The sequence below is a fragment of the Hemitrygon akajei genome, chromosome 8 (genome assembly GCF_048418815.1).
Source record: "Hemitrygon akajei chromosome 8, sHemAka1.3, whole genome shotgun sequence".
Classification (NCBI taxonomy): domain Eukaryota; kingdom Metazoa; phylum Chordata; class Chondrichthyes; order Myliobatiformes; family Dasyatidae; genus Hemitrygon; species Hemitrygon akajei.
In genome coordinates, this window is record NC_133131.1 from 100,477,422 (window position 1) to 100,499,951 (window position 22,530).

The 22,530-nt window shown below is 42.7% G+C and overlaps 1 protein-coding gene across 4 annotated transcripts in view; it reads left to right on the top strand.

Moving 5' to 3' along the window:
* The first annotated feature begins 6,759 nt into the window (after positions 1-6,759).
* The window catches only part of tex10 (testis expressed 10), a 75,694-nt gene continuing 59,923 nt past the window's right edge, over positions 6,760-22,530 (top strand). For 3 of the 4 annotated variants that reach the window (XM_073054274.1, XM_073054271.1, XM_073054273.1), the window contains exons 1-4: positions 6,760-6,911; positions 11,741-11,851; positions 13,372-13,563; positions 16,493-17,208. In XM_073054274.1, coding sequence (XP_072910375.1) covers positions 13,384-13,563; positions 16,493-17,208 — 896 coding nt within the window. In that variant the 5' untranslated portion in view covers positions 6,760-6,911; positions 11,741-11,851; positions 13,372-13,383. Of the gene's footprint in view, positions 6,912-11,740; positions 11,861-13,371; positions 13,564-16,492; positions 17,209-22,530 lie in introns of all 4 variants that reach the window. The other variant, XM_073054272.1, reaches the window with a different exon arrangement.

The window sequence follows — 22,530 nt, forward strand, 5'->3', positions numbered from 1 at the left end:
TTGTGAGCTCTTCAGAATCAGAATCAAGTTTAATATCACTGGCATATGTCGTGAAATTTGTTGTGGCAGCAGTACATGAAGGTGGAGAGAAAAAAAGACCTGAATTATAGTAAGTATACATATAAAATAATTAAATTAAATAAGCAGTGCTAAAACATAGGAAATAAGAAAAAGTAATGAGGTGATGTTCATGGGTTCCATGACCATTTAGAAATCAGATGGCAGAGGGGAAGAAGCTGTTCCTGAATCACTGAGCGTGTGCCTTCAGCATTTTGTACCTCTGATGCACCATCAATAACTCTCGGAGACGTGAGGCGAGATATAGGCTTTTATTGGCTGGAAGAAAGAACAAGCAGCAACTGACTACCATACTACATCCTGGAGACTGAGGCCAGGGCTCAGGCTCCAATCGCCTTTATACCGGGGTCTGTGGGAGGAGCCACGGTCTGTGGGAGGGGCCACAGGAGCAGTCAGCGGGGGGGGGGGGGGGGCCTTTCCAGACAGGTATATGTAGTTCACCACAACCTCCTTCCTGATAGTCGCAATGAGAAGAGGGCATATCCTGGGTGGTGGAGGGCCTTAATGATGGAAGCTGCCTTCCTGAAGCACCACTCCTTGACCTGAATACTATAGTGGCTAGTGCCCATGATGAAGCTGGCTAAATTTACAACTCTCTGCAGCTTACTTTGATCTTGTGGAGTAGACCCCCCCCCCCATACCAGATGGCGATGCAGCCAGTTAGAATGCTTTCCATGGGACATCTGTAGAAATTTGCGAGTGTTTTTGTTGACATTTGTAATCTCCTCAAACTCCTTATGAAATATAGCTGCTGTCTTACCTTCTTTATAGCTGCATCGATATGTTGGGTCTAGGTTAGGTCCTCAGAGATACTGACACCCAGGAACTTGAAATTGCTCATTCTCTCCACTTTTGATTCCTCTAAGAGGGCTGGTGTGTGTTCCCTTGACTTACCCTTTCTGCATCAAATTCTTTTCTTTCCTCCTTAAACTCTACATCATTGTCTTCCTTCTGTAGTTCAAATAGAAAGATTCCACTCATCATTTCTGCCCTGTTTGTAATAGCAAAATGCGAACAAGATATCTTCTATATTGGGGCGTTGCTACCTTTGATGAAAGGTTACATGTGCAAACTAAACAACAGGTGGACACACAGACATAAGGGGGGCATTAATTTTGATTAGTTAGCTAGATGGGCCAATGGATTTCAACCTAGATAATGTTGAAGTGATGTAGCGGTGTGCTACACGCAGCACTGAAATAACGACAGGGAGTCGGTGAACTGCAGTTACAAAAAGATTTTATTCGAACTTCGCGGCCTCGCTTTAAAGCCTTCCTGATCCCGCCCTCCCCGGGCGCGGATGCTGTAGGGGGCACGTATTCACAGTCCCGCGCGGGCTTTTCCCCTTGCTGGTGAAGCAGTCTTGGCGCCCTTTTGGGACTGGCCTTTATGCTGGTGTGCTGGCTATTTGTGAGCCGGTTCGAGTGCGCTAGGAAGTGGGTCGCCACATAACCCCCTCCCAGAACCGGCGATACACCCCCCAATGTCCACAGTCTGGGCCAGACCCTGTTTGGGAGGTCGGCCTCTGTGCCGCGGTGCCGGAAACTCGACCGGTTGCGCCACGTCCACATGGGCTGGAATGAGTCAGTCCACCTTGAAAACCTCCTCTCTCCCCCCGACGTCCAGCATGAACATGGACCCGTTGTTCCTGATCACTGTAAACGGCCCCTCGTAGGGCCACTGTAGCGGTAACCGATGTCCGCCCCCTCGTACAAAAACAAACTTACAGTTCTGCAGGTCTTTGGGTACGCAGGTCGGGTTCTGCCCATGCTGCAAAGTGGGTTTGGGGGCCAGGTTGCTGAGCCTCTCACGTACTCTGCTCAGGACTGCTGTGGGTTCTTCCTCGTGCCCGCTTGGGGCTGGTATGAACTCCCTGGGGACGACCAGGGGTGCGCCGTACACCAACTCGGCTGACGAGGCGTGCAGATCGTCTTTGGGCACCATGCGGATGCCGAGTAGGACCCAGGGAAGCTCGTCCACCCAGTTAGCTCCTCGCAGGCGGGCCATGAGAGCCGACTTTAGGTGACGGTGGAAACGCTCCACCAGGCCGTTCGACTGTGGGTGGTAGGCAGTGGTGTGGTGCAGCTGTGTCCCCAAAAGGCTGGCCATAGCTGACCACAGGCCGGAGGTGAACTGGGCGCCTCTGTCGGAGGTAATGTGGGCCGGTACACCAAAGAGGGATACCCAGGTGGCGATCAGTGTCCGGGCGCAAGATTCGGAGGTGGTGTCGGTGAGTGGGATCGCCTCTGGCCATCTTGTGAACAGGTCCACGATAGTCAGGAGGTGCCGCGCTCCTCGCAACACTGGCAGGGGGCCCACGATATCCACATGAATATGGTCGAAACGCCGGCAGGTGGGGTGGAACTGCTGCGGCAGAGCTTTGGTGTGCCGCTGCACCTTGGCCGTCTGGCAGTGCATGCACGTTCTGGCCCAGTCACGGACCTGCTTGCGGAGTCCGTGCCAAACAAACCAGTTGGAGACCATCCGGACGGTTGTCCTGATGCAGGGGTGCGCTAAGTTATGAATGGAGTCGAAAACGCGTCGCCACCAGGCTGCCGGGACGACGGGACGGGGCTGGCCGGTGGCGACGTCACAGAGAAGGGTCCTCTCACCTGGGCCTACGGGGAGGTCCTGGAGCTGCAAACCGGAGACTGCAGTTCTGTAACTCGGGATCTCCTCGTCTGCCTGCTGCGCCTCTGCCAGCGCCTCAAAGTCTACCCCTTGGGAAAGGGCGTGAATGTTAGGGCGAGAGAGCGCGTCCGCCACGACATTGTCCTTACCCGAGACGTGCCGGACATCCGTCGTGTATTCAGAGATGTAGGACAGATGGCGCTGCTGGCGGGACGACCAGGGATCGGACACCTTCGTGAACGTAAAGGTAAGCGGCTTGTGGTCCGTGAACGCAGTGAAGGGCCTACCTTCTAAGAAGTACCTGAAATGCCGGATTGCCAGGTATAGCGCTAACAGTTCCCGGTTGAAAGCACTGTACTTGAGCTCGGGTGGTCATAGGTGTTTGCTGAAAAACGCCAGGGGTTGCCAGCGACCCTCGATGAGTTGCTCCAGTATCCCACCGACTGCCGTGTTAGATGTGTCCACTGTGAGGGCGGTAGGGACGTCCATTCTGGGGTGCACTAGCATCGCGGCATTTGCCAAGGCTTCTTTTGTTTTAATGAAAGAGGCGGCGGACTCCTCATCCCAGGTAATGTCCTTGCCTTTACCCGACATCAGGGCGAACAGGGGGTGCAGGATTCGGGCAGCTGAAGGGAGGAAGCGGTGGTAGAAATTTACCATACCCACGAATTCCTGAAGGCCTTTGATTGTGGTGGGTCGGGGAAAATGGCGGACTGCGTCTACCTTAGCGAGCAGAGGGGTTGCCCCATCTGTAGTGATCCTGTGGCCCAGGAAGTCGATGGTGTCGAGCCCAAACTGGCATTTGGCCGGGTTGATTGTCAGGCCGTATTCACTCAGTCGGGCGTAGAGTTGACGGAGGTGGGACAGATGCTCCTGACGACTGCTACTGGCTATGAGAATGTCGTCCAAATAGATGAAAGCGAAGTCCAGGTCGTGTCCCACCGTGTCCATTAACTGCTGAAACATCTGTGCGGCATTCTTCAGGCCGAACGGCATGTGGAGGAACTCGAAAAGGCCAAACGGGGTGATGAGTGCCGTTTTGGGGACGTCGTCTGGATGCATTGGGATTTGATGGTATCCCCGGACGAGGTCTACCTTGGAGAAGATCCGTGCGCCATGCAGGTTTGCTGCAAAGTCCTGAATGTGCGGCACAGGGTAGCGGTCCGGTGTTGTAGCCTCGTTCAGCCTGCGGTAGTCACCACATGGTCTCCAGCCCCCTGTCGCTTTGGGCACCATGTGCAGGGGGGAGGCTCGTGGGCTGTCGGACCGCTGTATGATCCCCAATTCCTCCATCCTCTTGAACTCCTCCTTCGCCAGTCGGAGCTTGTCCGGGGGAAGCCTTCGAGCACGGGCGTGGAGGGGTGGTCCCTGGGTCGGGATGTGGTGCTGTACGCCGTGAATTGTGGTGCCAGAACCAATGGGAAATCCGCCAGGACTCTGGTGAAGTCGTTGTCGGACAGCGTGATGGAGTCTAGGTGTGGGGCTGGCAACTGGGCTTCACCCAGGGAGAACGTTTGAAAGGTTTTCTCGGCGTGGACCAGTCTCTGCCTTGGCAGGTCGACCAGCAGGCTGTGAGACCGCAAAAAATCCGCACCCAGAAGCGGTTGTGCTACGGCGGCCAGTGTGAAGTCCCACGTGAACTGGCTGGAGCCGAACTGTAGCTGCACCGTACGGGTGCCGTAGGTCCTTACTGTGCTGCCGTTTGCGGCCCTCAGGGTGGGACCTGGTGCCCTGTTGCGGGTGTCGTAACTCGTCGGAGGTAAGACGCTGATCTCGGCACCGGTGTCGACCAAAAAATGGCGTCCTGACCTCTTGTCCCACACATACAGGAGGCTGGCCATCAGCGGCAGCTGGCCCTGGTGTTTCCTGGGAATTTGCAGGGCGGGCGACAGCAGCCGGCTTCTGCGCCCCACCGCTGGTGGTAGAAGCACCATTGTTCATTGGTCTCCTCACCCCTGCCTCTGGGGTTAGCGGGCTCCGTGGCCGGGCCTGGTCTGGTTTGCTGCTGGGAGCGTGGCCTGGTGATCTGTGCGATGAACGCCCCACTCTCCTTCTTGGCATTCCACAGCAAGTCCGCCCGGGCTGCCAGCTTCCGGGGGTCACTGAAATCTGCGTCGGACAGCAGCAGGCGTATGTCCTCGGGCAGCTGCTCCAGGAATGCCTGCTCAAACATGAGGCAGGGTTTGTGTCTTCCGGTCAGAGACAACATCTCATTCATTAAAGCCGATGGAGGTCTGTCTCCCAAACCATCCAGGTGCAGTAAGCGGGCAGTTCGCTCGCACCGTGAGAGTCCAAAAGTCCTTATGAGCAGGGCTTTGAATTCCGTGTATTTGCCGTCCGCTGGGGGAGACTGTATGAACTCCTCAAACTGGGCCGCTGTGTCCTGGTCGAGGGAGCTCACCACATAGTAGTAACGTGTGTCCTCCGAGGTTATCTGCCGAACGTGGAATTGGGCTTCTGCTTGCTGGAACCATAGGTGAGGTCGCAGCGTCCAGAAGCTTGGCAGTTTTAACGAAACTGCATGAACAGATGTGGCATCGTTCATCTCCGGTCCAAATATCGTTTGGGCCATCGGGGTCACCAATTGTAGCGGTGTGCTACACGCAGCGCTGAAATAACGACACAGAGTCGGTGAAATGCAGTTACAAAAAGATTTTATTCGAACTTCGCGGCCTCGCTTTAAAGCCTTCCTGATCCTGCCCTCCCCAGGCGCGGATGCTGTAGGGGGCACGTATTCACAGTCCTGTCCTGCGCGGGCTTTTCCCTTTGCTGGTGAAGCAGAATTGGCGCCTTTTTGGGACTGGCCTTTGTGCCGATGTGCTGGCTATTTGTGAGCCGGTTCGAGTGCGCTAGGAAGTGGGTCGCCACAGTGATACCTTTTAGATTTTGAAAGGTCCCTCCCATTAATTCCCACCTCTCCCGGAAATTCCGGGAGTCTCCCGCATATTGATAGCGCCTCCCTGACACCCACAAATTATATACAATATCCTGGAAATCGAATTTTGAGATAAAACGAGCAAGCAGGAGAAAGAGAGAGAGAGCACACCATGGCAGAGTGTTCCACAAAAATATAAAATGTACTTCACCCCAGACTAAAGTGTACCCCTGCCTAATAGGAGTCAAAAATAATGACAATGTTGCTCGCTGCACTGTCTGCAACGGTGACTTTTCTATTGCCCATGGTGGGTTAAAATGTAAAAGACATGTTGAGGTGAGTTTAACAGGTGTCATTCATTCATTCACATAGCTAACATTATTTAAACTAGCTGGCTAGCTGCTAAGGAGCTACTCTGTTGCAGACATCCCACCCCTCCTGCAAATTGATGGTGCTTCCTCTCTGAAATGAGTTTTTGCAGGGTGGGATGTCTGAAGCAGGCAGGGTGATGAACAAGGCACGGTGGCCATCATTTAGGAGTTCGACCTTATGCTGCAGTCATATATGTCTTTGCACTTGTGTGCCGCTTTGGTCACTCTTTTGTAGGGAAGACATTGTCAAGTTGGAGAGGGTGCAGAAAAAAATTACGAGGATGCTGCTTGAACTGTAGGGTCTGAGTGAGAGGGAAGTGTAGGCCACACTAGGTATTTAATCCTTGAAGCATAGGAGAATGGAAATGACCTCATATAAGTTCGTAAAATCATGCTAAAGTAGACCATCATAGTCTTTTTCCTAGGGCTAGGGAGTCCAGATACCAGATAAGTGAGGAGGGATTTAAGATACCTGAAATGTAACTGAAATTAACTGCCAGAGGTTGAGTCACGTACGACTGTAAACTTTAAGGGGCAATTGGATAGGTACATGAAGAGGAAGGTCTTGGAGTTTCATGGACTGATCGCGGACAACTAGGTCTAGCAGGGAGGACAGGGCCGAGAAGTCTGTTTCCATGCTGTTTAATTCTGACGTTATAACCTGAACAGTTAACCGGCATGTACGGAGGACTTCAATTCCCAGAAACCCTTGTTGAAAGACCCCGGTTACTTCGGTTGCATGGATAAAATAAATTTTGTGATCAACAAAGGCGAAGGTGAATAATGAAACAAGTTGATCAGAAAAAAGTTCTTTAAAAGACACACACACACACAAACAACAAAACGCAGCGGCTGAATTAGGGGGACGGGAGAGCAGTGGTCAGCTACAGCGTACTGAGGCCCGGGCCGGGACAGGCCTGCGTGGTGCTCTGCGGCTGCAAGTGGCGGCGTCGCAGGTGAGATGGGGCTCGGGGGAGGGCGGTATTCGGGGCCTTGCTGCAGCAGGAGAAAACCTGGTGTCTGCGTGAGAGGAGGGGGTAGGAGATGGAAGTGGTGCGGAGAAGGGCAAGAGAGAGAGAGAGTGGTCAGGAGTTTGAATGCCGACCCCTTGTGAGGACATGTGGACATTTGTTCCTCCCGAGGATTACTGAGATGTGCTAGGCTGAGGAGAGAAAGTAGTAGCTGTGAGTGGCTGGTTTGTTGTTTGAACAGAAAGCGTGTAGGATAGAAGAGTGACTTGAAGAGCGGGACGCATGCGAGGGAAGATTTACTGTGGGTGCAAGGCCAGTTTGAGGGATGGAAAAGTAAGTCTGGGGTTGTGGGGCTGGGTGATGGGAGGTGGAGTCATGAGTCACTCCAGGATAAAGGGGACAGTACGCAAGAAAATACGAAGGGAAATCAGAGATATGTTGCCCAGCATTTATTTATTAGATGGTGGCTGGTTGTCCACTTAAGCACATTTTCTGACATTATACCTATTTATTTTGATTACTTAATGTCTGGAAATACAGTACTGTGTAAAAGTCTTGGGCATCTATATAAAGTCTTAGTCTAGGGGTGCTTAAGACTTTTGCACAATACTGTATATTGATGTCTGTTTGAATGACCCCAATGTCTGCATCTCCACTATCATCTGGACAAGAAAATGTCCTAAATGACCTATTACTTAGTCTGAAATCATTCCCCCTAGACTCTTCAGTCAGGTATAGTAAGAAGATTCAACCTTCCACGCGTAGCCTGTCAAGCCCTTGAAAAAATTTGCAAATTTCCATGAGAGCTTCTGTCTTCTAAATTCCAGAGAAAAAAACTCACAGTCCACTCAAATTCTTATATGGCATACCCATCTTCATTGGAATAAATCTTAATCTTTACTGCATTCTTATTCTAATTGCACTTTTTGATGAGACATAGTGATACAGAATACTCTAGTTGTCTGGTTAATAAAACTTCATTTCTCCTGTATTCAAATTCTCTTGTAATAAAGACTAGTTTAGCACTTGCCTCCTAATTATCTGCTGCCTTGCATTTTGTTTTTCAGCAATTTGCAGCACCCAAGAACATCAACATTACCTAATGTATTGCTGTTTAATATGTATGTACAACAAAGTAGATAATCTTGTACAGAACAAAAATGCTGGAGAAACCCAGCAGGTTGGGCAGCATCTATGGGGAAGGATAAAGAGTAGATGTTTTGGGCTGAGCCCTTCAATTGGGATTGGAAATGAAGGTGGAAGAATCCAGAATCAGAAAATGGGGGGAGGGGGAAGGAGTGTGAACTTAAAGGTGAGAGGCGAAGCCAGGAGAGTAGTTGGGGAGGGGGTGGTGGCGTTAAGGATGAAAGAACAGGTTCTAGAAATATGAAATTAAAGTGTTACAAATACACAGTAGGCAAGGCAGCATCAGAAGAGTGCATCTGATGTAGTGCATGTATTCCCACCTCTAACGCAAATAGTACAGGAATAGGCCCTTCAGTGCAGGGTGCCTGTACCAACCAAGAAGACTGATCCCATCTGCCTACACGGTGTCTGTATCCTTCCATTCCCTGCCTGTTCATGTGACCTCCATTAGTCATCCTAGCTGTCTAGATATGCAAGCCTGGGCAGTACGATATGGAGAGAAGCTGCTGCCCTCCGTCTCTCCATGCAGCTGACGAACCCAGAGGATTGTCAGAGCCCAAAATATTTTGCAACAGCAGCATCGCAGGAGTTGCCAATCAGCATTGAACTCAATGTAAGACTGCCATAGGGACTGCAGCTCTGGACTTTTCCCTTGGGGTTTACTGCCAAGGCCTTTCCCATGTGTGGTTTAGCTGTAAGGCAGCAGTGGTTTAAGATCAGAGTTTTCCTTCTAGATGAGCTGCCAGCCACAGCTGACAAGCCCCATCTGTCCGAAGCGACTAGTTGTAAGACGTCAGTAACCTATTTTTCCCCCTTCTGTCAGTAGAAACGGTTCCGGTGGGCTTAGTAGCTAAGCCACACGTGAAGGCCCTGAGCTGGACTTGGTTATCAGAAGCTGTTTGAGATATATGACATTGGGGGCATTTAATAGGTAGTGGGAGCTTGATCCCATTACCACCCCTGTCTGTAACAACCTTGCTGAGTAAGTGCCTCTTGAATGTTGTGTGTGCTTCCATCATCTCCCTGGCAATGTGTTCCAGGTACCTATTACTCTCTATGTAAAAGAAAAACCCATTAATTCATAAATCTTATAAACTTTCCCCTTCTTACTTCAAAGATATCCCTCTAGTATTTGACATTTTCATTCTATCTATTTTCACCCTATCTATGCCTTTCATAATTTTATATACAGGTGTTCCCCACCTCCCCACAAAGGTAGTGTTCCTATGAAACCTTTCTTAAGCCAAAATGGCGTAAAGCGAAGAACCATTAATTTATATGGGAAAAATTTTTGTAAAAGCGAAAATCCTGTGAAAACAGGTTACTAATATAGGTCTTTTGTAAAAGCGAAGTGACGTAAAGTGAATATTTGTAAAGCGGGGGACACCTGTACTCTATCGGATCTCCCCTCAACCTCTGAAAGTCCAGAGACTGTCCAACCACTTCTTATTACTAATACTCTGGAATACAGGCAACATTCTGGTGGATCTCTTCTGCATTTTTTTGAAAGAATGCAAAACTCCAAATGGGGCATAGCCAAAGTTTAACAGAGAAGCAGCATGACTTCCTGACTTCTATACTAAATGCCCAGATGACAAAGGCAAATGTGCAATATGCCTTTATCACTCGGTATACTTATGTTGCCACTTTCAGGGAGCTATATTTGCTCCTAAAAGATCCTTCTGTACATTAATGTTCCTGCATTACTGCATACTGTCCTGTTATGTTTGATCACCAACAGTTTAATAATTCACACTAAGTAACTGATCCTTAACCTGCTGAATCTTTTGGCCACTTTCCTCACTGATGATTTCCAGACTACTACTGTCCTCTGGGTTAGTAATATCCCTCTGATTATTTTAAATCCATGTCTGCTTTAAAGGCAACTAATGTAATACTATACTGTTGCCCTCGTGCACCTCAGTTACTTCTTCCCCTCCTCCCACCCCCACTTCTGTAACAAAAAAAACAGCCTTAGTTGAGCCTATCTTTCCTCATTGCCAAAGTTTCTAGTGCTAGCCAACATTTTCATAAATCTCAGCATAGTTTCCAGAGGCTGCTCTTCTTAAGAAAGATCTTCATGTGCACCATGCCTTGATCAAAACAACATTCAGAAGACCTTAGAAGAATTGTACAGATGCATGAAGCTGGAAAAGACTACAAAAGCATTTCTGAAGACCTGAGTGTTCATCAGTCCACAGTAAGAGAAATTGTGTACAAATAGAGAAAACTGAGTACTGTTGCCACTCTCCCTAGGAGCACAACATGCAACGCTGAAGGAGGTGAAAAAGAACCCAAGGGTAACAGCAAAAGACCTGCAGAAATCTCCAGAACGTGCTAAAGTCTCTGTTCATGTGTCTACTGTAAGAAAACTACTGAACAAGAACAGTGTTCATGGAAAGACATGACAGAGGAAACCACTGCTGCATGTCTCAAGTTTGCGAAAGACACCTGGATATTCTACGACGGTCCTGGGACAATGTTGAACTTTTTGGCAGAAATGTACAATGCTATGTTTGGAGGAAAAAGGGAACTGCACACCAACACCTCATCCCAGCTGTGAAGCATGTTGGAAGGAGCATCATGGATTGGGGCTGCTTTGCTATTTCAGGACCTGAACAGCTTGTAATCGTGGAGGGAACATTGAATTCAAAGTTCTATCAAGACATTTTACAGGAGAATATCAAGGTAGTAGTTGTCACCTGAAGCTTAATAGAAGTTAGATTATGCAACAAGACAATAATCAGAAATACAAGAGAAAATCAACAGCAGAATGGTTTTGAAAGAAGAAAACTCATGGCCGAGTCAAAAGTCCTGAAGCAAGCAGTTCATACAGGGAACCCCATCAACATCCCAGAGTTGAAGCAGTTTTCTGAAGCAGTTGATCAGTCCTGCACATCTTCAGATGTGCAGGACTGATCAACATTTACCAGAAGGTTGAAGTTATTGCTCTTCAAGGGGGTCGCACCAGTTACTGAAAGCAAAGGTTCACATTCTTTTCCCGACAAATACATGTAATATTGGCAACACAGACAAAATGTTGGAGGAACTCAGCAGGCCAGGCAGCAACTATGGAAAAAAGTAGATGGACGCTTTGGGCAGGGTCTCAGCCTGAAACGTTGACTGTTTTTTCCATAGATGCTGCCTGGCCTGCTGAGTTCCTCCAGCATTTTGTGGGTGTTGCTTGGATTTCCTGCATCTGCAGTTTCTCTCGTTTGTGACATGTAATATTGGATCATTTTTCTCAATAAATAAATGAACAAGTACAGTGTTTTTTGTGTTATTTCATTTATCTACTTTTAGTACTTGTGTAAAGATCAGATCACATTTTAGGTCATATTTATGCAGAAATAGAGAAAATTCTGCAGGATTCACAAACTTTCTAGTACCACTGTATCTTATTGCCCTAAACTGAATGCTTGTTGGATATTCAGAGTCATTGTTATTATTGTTCATTCATTGTTATCGTAATATCATTTTGAATACTTGTTCATTATTATAATCCATGTCTCTTTTCACATGTCCAGTTTTCAAACAAGGTTATTACATTGTATTTAATCCCATGACCAACTTTAGTTAAACAATCCATGAAGAGATAGGCAGAGTTGTCCTAGGCTGATAAGGATTTTGCGTGACTGTATTTCCAGTATTTTCTATCTTTATTTCAGATTTACAACGCCTGGAGTCAAGAAATAAATAATTGAACAGAACTTACTGGAATATCTATCATCGTAGTGTGCTCTTTGGCTACCACTTCAAAAGATTAAAGATTCATACAGGTTTGTCAAGTAAGACGTTTCTTTTCCATATTCTTGCTAGTTCTACTTAATCTATCTACTTATAGTTATTGGAAAACCAGCAATTTTTACTAATGGATAATACCTAATATAAGAGGGCATAATTTTTAAGATGATTGGAGGAAAATATAGGGGGATGTCAGGTATGTTTTTTACTAAGAGAGTGGTAGGTCTGTGGTACGTGCTAACCTGGGTGGTGGTAGAGGTAGATACATTAGAGATATTTAAGGGACTCTAGTTAGGTACGTGAATTAAAAAAATGGAGAGCTGTGTGGGAGGGAAAGGTTAGATTGGCCTTGGAGAAGGCTAAAAGGTTGGTACAACATCATGGGTCGAAGGGCCTGTACTGTGCTGTACTGCTCTATTAATGGATCAAACATTTAAAGATGCCTAGTATTTAGTACATATTGCTAGACTAGAGATTCTAAATGGGATCTACTCTGTAAATTTGTGTTTTTCATACTACTCTTAAATGGCTCCATGTTGTGACATTTCCCAGTCATATGTAGTGCTTCCTGGAGGGACTGCTTTGAAAAATTATAGCAATGATGATCAGTTTCTTGCTTCCTTTCATTTACATCTTTCTATATGCAATCCTTATCATCCTGGACACTTGATAATCTTTCATGTCATTATTTTCTTTGATCCTTGCTTGGCATCTCTTTCCTCCATCACTGATACAACTAGTTTTCTTCAGATGATATTCATTTTTTCCTGTTGTAAATAGTGACTAAAGTTTACATCCTTATTTTCATTTATAATAATCCATTTTAAAGGGGCTTTTATTGGTTCTTACCAGTTTCTATTAACGTCGTTAAAAATTGTTTTTTTACGTATTTCCTGTTAACTTTTTTCTGTTGTCTGTTTCTTTCATGTGCTATGATATACACTTGGGTATTTGGCCTTCTGTAAGTACCTAAGTTTTACGTAGTCCATTGCTGCTTTGGCTATCAGTGAGCTTTCTTTTTTTTCCCTGAAGCTGGAGCTCTTTCCATTGTGGTAGAAACAGGTTTGTATTGTAATAACAACTGTATTCAAGTCTGCTACTTTTTGATTTAATGTAAAATGAATTTACTCACTTTATGGTAGGCTGACTCTGTATTCATGCCTGGAAGTTAGCATTATCCGTATCCAGAACTTGCTGTTTCCTGGTTTGTCCTTCTCAAACTCAACATGAAATACGCTATTAGATAAATGTACAAGCACCATAACATATAATCGGGCTCAGCAGATGTTTTAGTGCCATGTATCTGTTTGCCAATTCTGATTCTCTTTTATTTTCAATTGATTGTGTTTCTTTTTTAAGTAATCTTGATGTTCTTTGCTCCATGTGTGTATATTAAAACTTTTAGTACTTTCTTTAAAAGTGGCCATAAAAATGTATGCATGTGTCTCAAAGTGACTCTGGCTACCTTATAATTGATTTTTAAAAAAACCCCTGAATTATATTCTATATCTGGTGTTTATTTTGAGTTGTTAAAAATACACGCTCTTTAATGCAGGATAGAAGCAAGATGACTAAGAAACGAAAGCGTCAAGATGACTTTCAAAAGGTTAAGTTAAAAGTTGGCAAAAGAAAACCAAAAGCAGATAACGCAACTGACACCAGCTTCAAGTCACGTGCCATCCATGTTCCAGAACAATTGAAGAGTGTTTCATCATTGCCAACAAATTACCGCAATCTTAACATAAAGGTATACATTGTTCTCTTTTAGTTTGCTGTGTTTAACAGCCTAAAGTAGAGTAACTTTCTGTATTTATTCCTTTATTAATGGTTTTTCTTTCTTTTTTGAAGGCAATTTGTCTTGTCTTGATCACTTATGTGTTGCCAAGAAGGAGTGTGTGCTGTCAGACAAATGCCTTGTATTGAGCATGTACTTGTGTTTAAATCCAGTTCTTAACTGATGCTTGATAATGTGCATCTCTCTGTCACCCACCTGGGAATACCTGGTCAGCTGTTGTGCTCTATTTGTTTCCTTGATTAATACTAATTATATTAGTACATTCTTAATTGTCATGGTAAATATATGAATTCAATTTTTCTGATTAATGATCATAGAAATTCAGTGGATTTGAAAAAGATAAGCCAAAATTGTTTGAAGGAAGGTAGGAGCTACTTATATAGCTTCCAGAGATAATTAATTAATAATTTTTTTCTTTACAAATTAGAAGTATGTCATTCAGCTCATCAGATCTATGTCAGGTCTCAGAGCATTTCCAAATCACCATTTATTTTCCTTAAACTACACTCATGCCCATTATTAATCCCCCATTGTTCAGATGGGCTAAAATTCAGTACTGTGCAAAAGTTTTAGGCACCCTAGATTTTTTATAATATAAATTTTGTTTTAGATGTTTGTTTTTTTGGCTTCTGCATCACTGTGTCAGTACAAAAGAGCATATTTTAAATTTCCAAAATTCATTTTCTAAAAAATTAAATGAAATTAGAGTGTTTTTTGTGTTTTGTTGAAGAAAGTAACATATTAGTAGACCACTTTTCAAATAAAAACTTGATCACTTTGTAGGTATATAGCCCAGTGCATGATTAAACAAAGATAACAAACAGGATGCTAATGATCAATGATATAATGAATTGACTGAATTAAACTGATTAACTGAAACACAGCAGGTGCAGAAGGAATCAAACTGGGTGAAGGACAACCAAAATAAAAGGTAAGGGTGTGGTAGATATGACAGTTTAACCTTCAAATCATCAATTCTTACCCCATGGCAAGGGTGAGCATAGCAACAAGTCACAAGGTGCTCATCCTGCATCAGCTAGGTCTCTCCCAAGCAGAAATTCGCAGCAGACTGGAGTTTCAAGATGTGCTGTCCAAGCTCTTCTGGAGAAGCACAAAGAAATGGGCAAGGTTGAGGACCAGAAACCTACTGGTTGGCCACAGAAACTGAGTGCAGCAGACGAGATACATCACACTGATGTGCCTTCTAAATCAAAAGTTTCTGGGAGTTCACTGACTCTCCTTTGTCTATCCTACATATTATTTCCTCAAAGAATTCCAACAGATTTGTCAAAAAAGATTTCTCTTCAAGGAAACAATGATAACTTTGGCCTATTTTACCTAGTGCCACCAAGTACCCTGAAATCTTAACCTTAGTAATGAACTCTAACCAAAAGTTTCTTGTGATGCCACCTGAAACTTTTGTCCATGGTTTGGATCAAAGATTGATTTAAAAGAAGAGCACGCATTTGCATCAGATATTATCAACAAAGCAGTCAAGGTAGACTTCATGGATTACTATTGCACCTGTGCTCTTTTTGAGTGTTGTTGCATTGCAAAGCTGAAGAGAATTGTGGTTGTAGGCTTGTTTTTAAAATGTAACATTTTATAAATATTGAATATATTAAAAATATCTTTTGAGGCCCGTATATCAGTCATTAAAATGAACATCTTAACCCGCATTAATTTTATCAGCTCAACGATTCCACTTGCGCCTCCAGCAGGATATTGGCATTATTGCCAATGTTGTCAGATTTAAAGGTCCATCCCATTTTAAGTTGTATACAGAGTGCTGCAAGACAGATAGTGTGATATATGTATGATAAATTAAACTCCAGGAAATATATGCCCACATCAGGAATGAAAGCCTGGGATAGGGGCATATCTGAATTGGGACAAGACTTAGACTGGGATGCGATTTAGGATAATGCATCGAAAAATGCTTTGAAAAATCCAAATCATTGGTATATACACTTGAAATTTTGTCATAGAGCATATCTAACACTGAGAATTAGACATCAAATGGGACTGGTTCCTGACCCATATTGCTCATTTTGCCCCCCACTGCTCTTTTATACATGTTGTATGGGAATGTCCAGGGGTTTTTGGTTTGTGGGGGAAGGTTATCAGTACTCTTACAGTACTAACGGGGTTAATGGACCCTGCTGTACATCTTCTAAATGATGACTCCCACCTTTCCCATACGGAAAAAACATGCAAAATCTGGCTGGTAGGCCTGACTGCAGCTAAGAAGATTGTAGTCCAGCATTGGAAACCTCCTCATGATATTTCATGTACTCACTGGCTTTGGAGCTTTTTGGACATTTCTTACCTGGAATTATCATCAGCAAGAGTAAATGATGCACGACCAAACACAATCTTAATGTGGACAAATTTGTTATCTTACTTAAAAGATCTTCTGTTAAAATAGGAATGTATGTATGTACTACTATGTATGCATTACTATTTAGTTGGTTGGTTGGGGATGAGGGTTGGGGGGTGGCTGGGTTAAACAGTCAAAATGTAATCGGTGACTGGTTGTATTGAATGTAATTTGTTGGTGTTGCAATAAAAATTAATGATAAAAAAATAACTTCTGAGTATTTAAACAGAATGCAGAGTTAATAGTTAACAATCTCAGGCTTTCCATTGATCAGGATCAACCATGGAGGTTGTGTCCTAGTTGTCTACACAAGTCAATATTGCAGCAAAGGCATTTAGAAATCTGAAGATTAGAAATGTGTATTCTACTCTATATTGCAATATAGAGCCTCTTGTCACGAAGTTTCATTTTCCTCAGAGAGGTTAAGAAGCATTTGAGTGAAGTTTTAATTTACTGTGATATAAGTATACTAACAATAACCTAACTTTTCTTTCTCAATAGGATCTGTTGACACAGTTACACCATTATAATTCCGGAATTAAACAGAGTGCCCTTATTGGCCTCAAAGATCTTGTGTCCCAGCATCCCTCAATGATTGCATCTTATCTCTCGAACATTCTCAGTGATTTAGCAGCCTTATTCACAGACAAAGACTCTGCAGTTAGATCAGCGGCTACCCAGCTTTTACATTTTCTTGCTCCGAAAATTTCCGGTGACCAGATGGCTCCTTTTTTCCCTTTGGTTAGTGCACACCTCTCCAGTGCAATGACTCACATTCTTGAAGGGATACAGGAAGATGCCTTGAAGATATTAGATATTTTATTAGAACATTATCCCGAGCTTCTTACAGACTGTTGCAGCACTCTACTGAAGAATTTTTTGGAACTCATTTCACATCAGAGATTGTCAAAGGAATTGAAATCTGGGGGGAAAACGCATTCTTGGATGTTGTCTGTCAACCCTAACCGCCGGATTACTTCTCAGCTTTGGAGGCTTAATGTACTGAGCAGGTTGAGAAAATTTATGGAAGCAGTTGTTGAGGGTTCAAACCAGTCAGTGGAAAGTGAAGCTACTTTTGAGAGTGACATCAGGACTGGGTCTGAGCATGTGACCACATTGCAAGTCAATTGGGAGAACTATGCAGCTGGACAGCAACGTATACAATTGTATGAACACTCTGGATCCCAGCCTACGACGGTGATTCCATTTCGACTAAGGTGAGACATCTGGGCATGCTTACTGCTTTTCGGTTCTTGGTTCAAGATATTAATTTTGAATATCTCTTCCCCTCCCTCCCTCTTATTAAGAAGTGTTACACAAATGCATTTTAATTTAAAAGGCATGAAAGGAATGCTTACAAATATCAGTTTTTTTAAAATTTAAATTTACTTTGTAGTCTTATATACTAGTACATCTACAACTTGCCTGATTAAAGAATATTGTCATCCTCTGAATGTGTTTGGATGCTAGTACTCCATAAATCAATCTAAATTGTATCTAGACTTATCTGCATTCTGTGAAATTTACTTTATCTCATTAGTAGATCTTAAAATATTTATCTATATTTCATAATAATTGTTAAGAGTTGGGATGAAATGTAATTTCTTCACTCTCCTTTCCGACCAGCTCCTTGACAAGTGTGAGAAAATTGTGATCTTAGGAGGAAGTTAAAATTCCTAATAGCTTGAAATACAACTCAGTTCCATTAAGGAAGTCTTATTTAAGGGCATCAGAGAGTAAGGTGTGTAAATGTCCCATCTTGATGAACAGAAAGATTTCACTGGCATGTTTTAAAAACTGCCTTGCAGAACTGGAATCTGACTTTGAATTTAACAGTTACTGGCTGAGTTTGTTAGGGTTTGGTGAAAGTCTTGTTATTTCTTATTATGTAGCTGGAGTACTTTATGTTGAAGATATTATCTTTATCAATTAAGAAAATCTAAATTGCAATTCTTAGTTTTTGATTCTAGCATCTTCCCCCTTCCTTTCCGGTCCTGATGAAGCGTCTTGGCCTGAAACATTGACTGTTAGTCAGTTTCATAGATGCTGCCTGACTTGCTGAGTTCATCCAGCTTTTTCTGCGTGTTGCAGTTTTTAAATTTCATTTAGTATTTAAATACCACCCTTTTTACATCCACAGAGCATATTTCTTCATTTTGCATGCCCTTTATTACAGATACTAAATCAATGTCTTAGCAAACGCCTAGTGATTTTCAGGCTCCTACCTCTGTTCTGGCAACATAATCAGCTTTTAACTGGCTAGGAATTGCTGACAGTTTCACAAGGAGCAAGATTAATTGGAATTTAAGCGTGCCATTGATATTGTATTATTTGTGTTATAATGTTCCTTCTCAGATCTTGTGCATTTTGCTGAATACTTTCCTCACCAGTGAAAAAAGAACTGAAGGATTTGTGCAAGAAAATGCAAGGACAAATCAAACTAAATTTGGGCTGATGGGGATAGGCTGGTAGTAGAATAATAAAATCATAAAGAGAGAGTAATAAAACACTTAAAAGAAATATGTGCAGTGGCATTGTTCTTAGTGATTAAGTAATTTAATGGCAAGAAAGTAATGTGTGGAATGAGTGGTGCCGTTCACAGTTGGGACAATTCATCTTCTACCAGCTTGGAAATGGTCACATTTTGTTTTTCCAGTCATATCCAGAAATAACCTCAAGAAAATTTTAGTCCTAGAGATTTTGAGGGACCTTTTCTTTCAGACTAAGGTACCTTTCCTGCAAGTTATATTCCATTGTTTATATATTGGACATACAAATTATGTTCTTCAGAAAGAAAACAATTGAAATTACCTTTTAAAGAGCAAAGCCCTTTTGTACGTTAGCTTCTACATTCCCTGAAAGTTCTTATTTTCAGTGTAATACATTTGATGTTGACATGACTGGTAGAAAAAAACACTGCCTTAAGTTTAAAAATTGTGGTTTGGTTAGTCTTTATGTGTTCATTTGTTCCATTTGTAGATCTTCATCATGACCATAAGTTGTATCATTTCAGCTGCAGCATTAGCTAGCACTCCAAGTGGGAGGTTGGAATTATTTGTAATATCAATTCAGCAATTGCACAATCAATATTTTCCTCACTGGAGAGCTTAGTAATAAGAAAGAGAAGATCTGTAGTTTAGCTGTGAGAAGACTAACGTATTAGTATAGCAAATTATTCATAAATTTGTGACTCTGAACCAGAAATAGTACCAACTGGTACAGCAAGATCACCTTAAACTCCCACCACACTGTAATTATTTTACAGATATCCCAAAGGTGTGTGCAGTTATTTTTATCACTTGTATTTTCTTAATTTATTACTTTATTTCATGCCTGAATTTGTTGTTTAAAGGTTTTTAGTAGAACTAGTAGAGTTCTTGTAGTTATTGTCCACAGTTAAAAGGATTTTACAATTCTTATTTCCAGTCCATTTTTAGTATTGACATTTATTATAGATTAATTTTAGCCCCAAGAAAAGCAACGATTTCTATTGAACAGCCCTTTGTCATCGTACTGAAGATCGAAGAGTACAAATGATAAAAGAATGGAAGTGGGATTGTTCCAAATGAGGTTTATTCCTTTAATATTTAAAATAACTTCAACCCCTTATTCAAAGATTTGAACTATTTTGAAGTTTAAGAAGGAAAGGCAAATTGACCACAATTGCAGCTGGTATTTTTGTGTGGTCTATTAATTTGTGATGAAGTGAGACCTCACTACCTTGGATCTAAACAATTTTTGATGTTGGTCTTTCTGAATTACAGTTGTACAAAAAAGGGTGCAGATGATTTCCTTATGTATCACTTTAGTGTATTGTAATGAGCATTGGCATTTCACAATGCATGAAATGCTGATTTGCCATTTAATTAAAAGGAACCACATTTCTAACATGTACTTTTATTTTGCTTTGGTGAACTTTTCTTTAAACTTTCGCACTACAAGTTGTCCCTTGGTTATGGCAGAGTTCCACTCTTGTGAACTTTACTGGAACAGCTGTGGCAAGAACATCTTGGGTGTGTAGAGGAATTTGGAATGAGGAGAGAAAGATCCCATTGTGGGAAATAATGAGTTAGAAAGGACAAAGAAGGAGATTAAAGTAAACTAAACAGCTAGGATCCAAGTTAAAAAGACATACAAAGGTGATAATCCCTGGATTGCTGTTTGAACCATGTGCAACTTGGCACAGTAAGGAACATAGGAGACGTGGGTTTCAATTAATTGACAATGACGTCAGTACTGAAGGAAGAGGGAAATGTTCCATTAATAAGGGCTTCACTTGAATTGTGCTGGGATCATTGTCCTTTTGAGTTAAATAACTACGTCTGTATATAATAACAATAGTGTAGGGGGAAGATGTGGTCATGTACTGATCTTTTATAAAGTTAAAGAGATAGAACAAAAGAGCAAGCTGGATTATCAACAACTTGAATCTGTCAGGAAAGGAAAACACAAGAGAATTGCTTCTTTTATAGTAGAAAAATAGTACAAAGACACTTTATCTGAATGCTTGAAGCATTTATATTAAAATAGGGAAATTAATTGAACAAAGTGAAATAAATGGGTGTAACCTGCTAACTATTACAGCAGTGTAGTTGGAAAGTAATCAAGATTGAGAATGAAATACAAATGTTTGTATTTCCAGATACTTACTTTTTCGAAGAAAAAGGCCAAATGGAGAAATAGGTAGCTATACCCGATTTATTATTTTTAAAAAAATTTTTTTTTATTAGTTTTTCAAAACATTTTACAAAATTAAAAACCCCAAATCCCAGTGGGGAGCATTAATACAGTGCAAGATGACGCATACAATAACAATATGCTACAAACGAAGAGAATTTAACAAAAAAGCACCTAAATTAAAGACAAGTGAGCTTAGTGTCCTCCCCAATCCCCACAACACAAGAAAAAAACAACAACTCCAGACCAACCACCACACAATATAGAGAGTATAAGTCAGGACAGTCAAACTCCCAGACTGTGAATACACTTAGTAACGGAGGATAATAATGCCTACTACCAGAAAAAAAAGGGAGCTGAAAGCAAGGGACCGAAAAGAAGAGAAAAAAAAAGAAAGAAAAAAACCCTAGTCAAGAGGAAGATTATGAAAGTACTCGATAAAAGGTCCCCAGACCTTATGGAACTTTAGATCCGAATTAAGAACTGAATAATGAATTTTTTCGAGGTCCAAGCAGGCCATAATGTCGTTAAGCCATTGCGCATGTGTGGGCGGGGCAACATCTCTCCATCTGAGGAGGATCAAGCGTCTCGCCAGGAGAGAGGCAAAGGATAGTATTCGGCATTTGGTCGGACCCAGACATAAATCTGTCTCGCCCCAAAAACCGAACAGAGCAATTAAGGGGTTAGGTTCTAGGTGCTGATTCAGAATACCCGATAATGTAGTGAAGACATCTTTCCAGAATTTCTCCAAGCTAGGACAGAACCAGTACATGTGGATGAGAGAGGCCACACCCCTCTTGCATTTATCATAGAGCGGACTAATGCCAGGGTAGAATCGAGATAGTTTAGATTTAGACATCTGGGCTCTATGAACAATCTTAAACTGTAAGAGGCAATGGCGAGCACAAAGGGACGTTGAGTTGACCGATTTGAGAACTGAGTCCCAGCTCTCCTCGGATAAGGAGATATTTAAATCCTGCTCCCAGGCCATTTTAATTTTATCCACAGGGGCCCGTCGTAAGGCTGCTAGTTTATCTCGGATAATTGAAATTAAACCTTTACCTAGTGGATTAATGGAAAGAAATAGGTCCATAGCATTTTTCGCAGGCATTTCAGGAAAGTTAGGAATTAAAGGAGCAGTAAAGTGTCGGATTTGGAGATATCTGAAAAAGTGAGCGTTAGGCAGGTTGAACTTAACGGAGAGCTGCTGAAAAGAAGCGAAGCGATTATTAATGAAGAGATCTTCAAAATGTCTAATGCCCTTCCTGTACCAAACATGGAATGCTGAATCGTACGTAGTAGGTAAAAAAAGGTGATTATGTGCGACAGGGCTAGAAACGGAAAACCCCTGGAAACCATAGCATTTCCTGAACTGAGCCCATATACGCAAAGTGTGTCTGACCAGAGGATTAGCTATTGATCTGGGCAGGCTGCTAGGGAATGCAGAGCCAAGAAGTGCAGATATAGATAATTCTTTAGTGGAGCTCAACTCCATTGCCACCTATTTAGGGCACTCGGGCTGGCCGTGGAAGAAAGAACAGAAGGCAGCACAACGTATATTAGCTGCCCAGTAATATAAGCGAAAGTTAGGTAAAGCCATGCCACCCTCTTTTTTAGATTTTTGGAGGTGGATTTTCTTAATTCTAGAGCGCTTATTCTGCCACAGATATGACAAAATAATAGAATCAAAAAAAGATTTAGGAATAAAAATTGGGATAGATTGAAGTAAGTATAAAAATTTGGGGAGAACATACATTTTAACAACATTAATACGACCTACCAAGGACATAGATAGAGGTGACCATTGTACCAGACTCTGTTTTATAGCATATGAAAGATTGACAAAGTTTTCACGAAAGAGA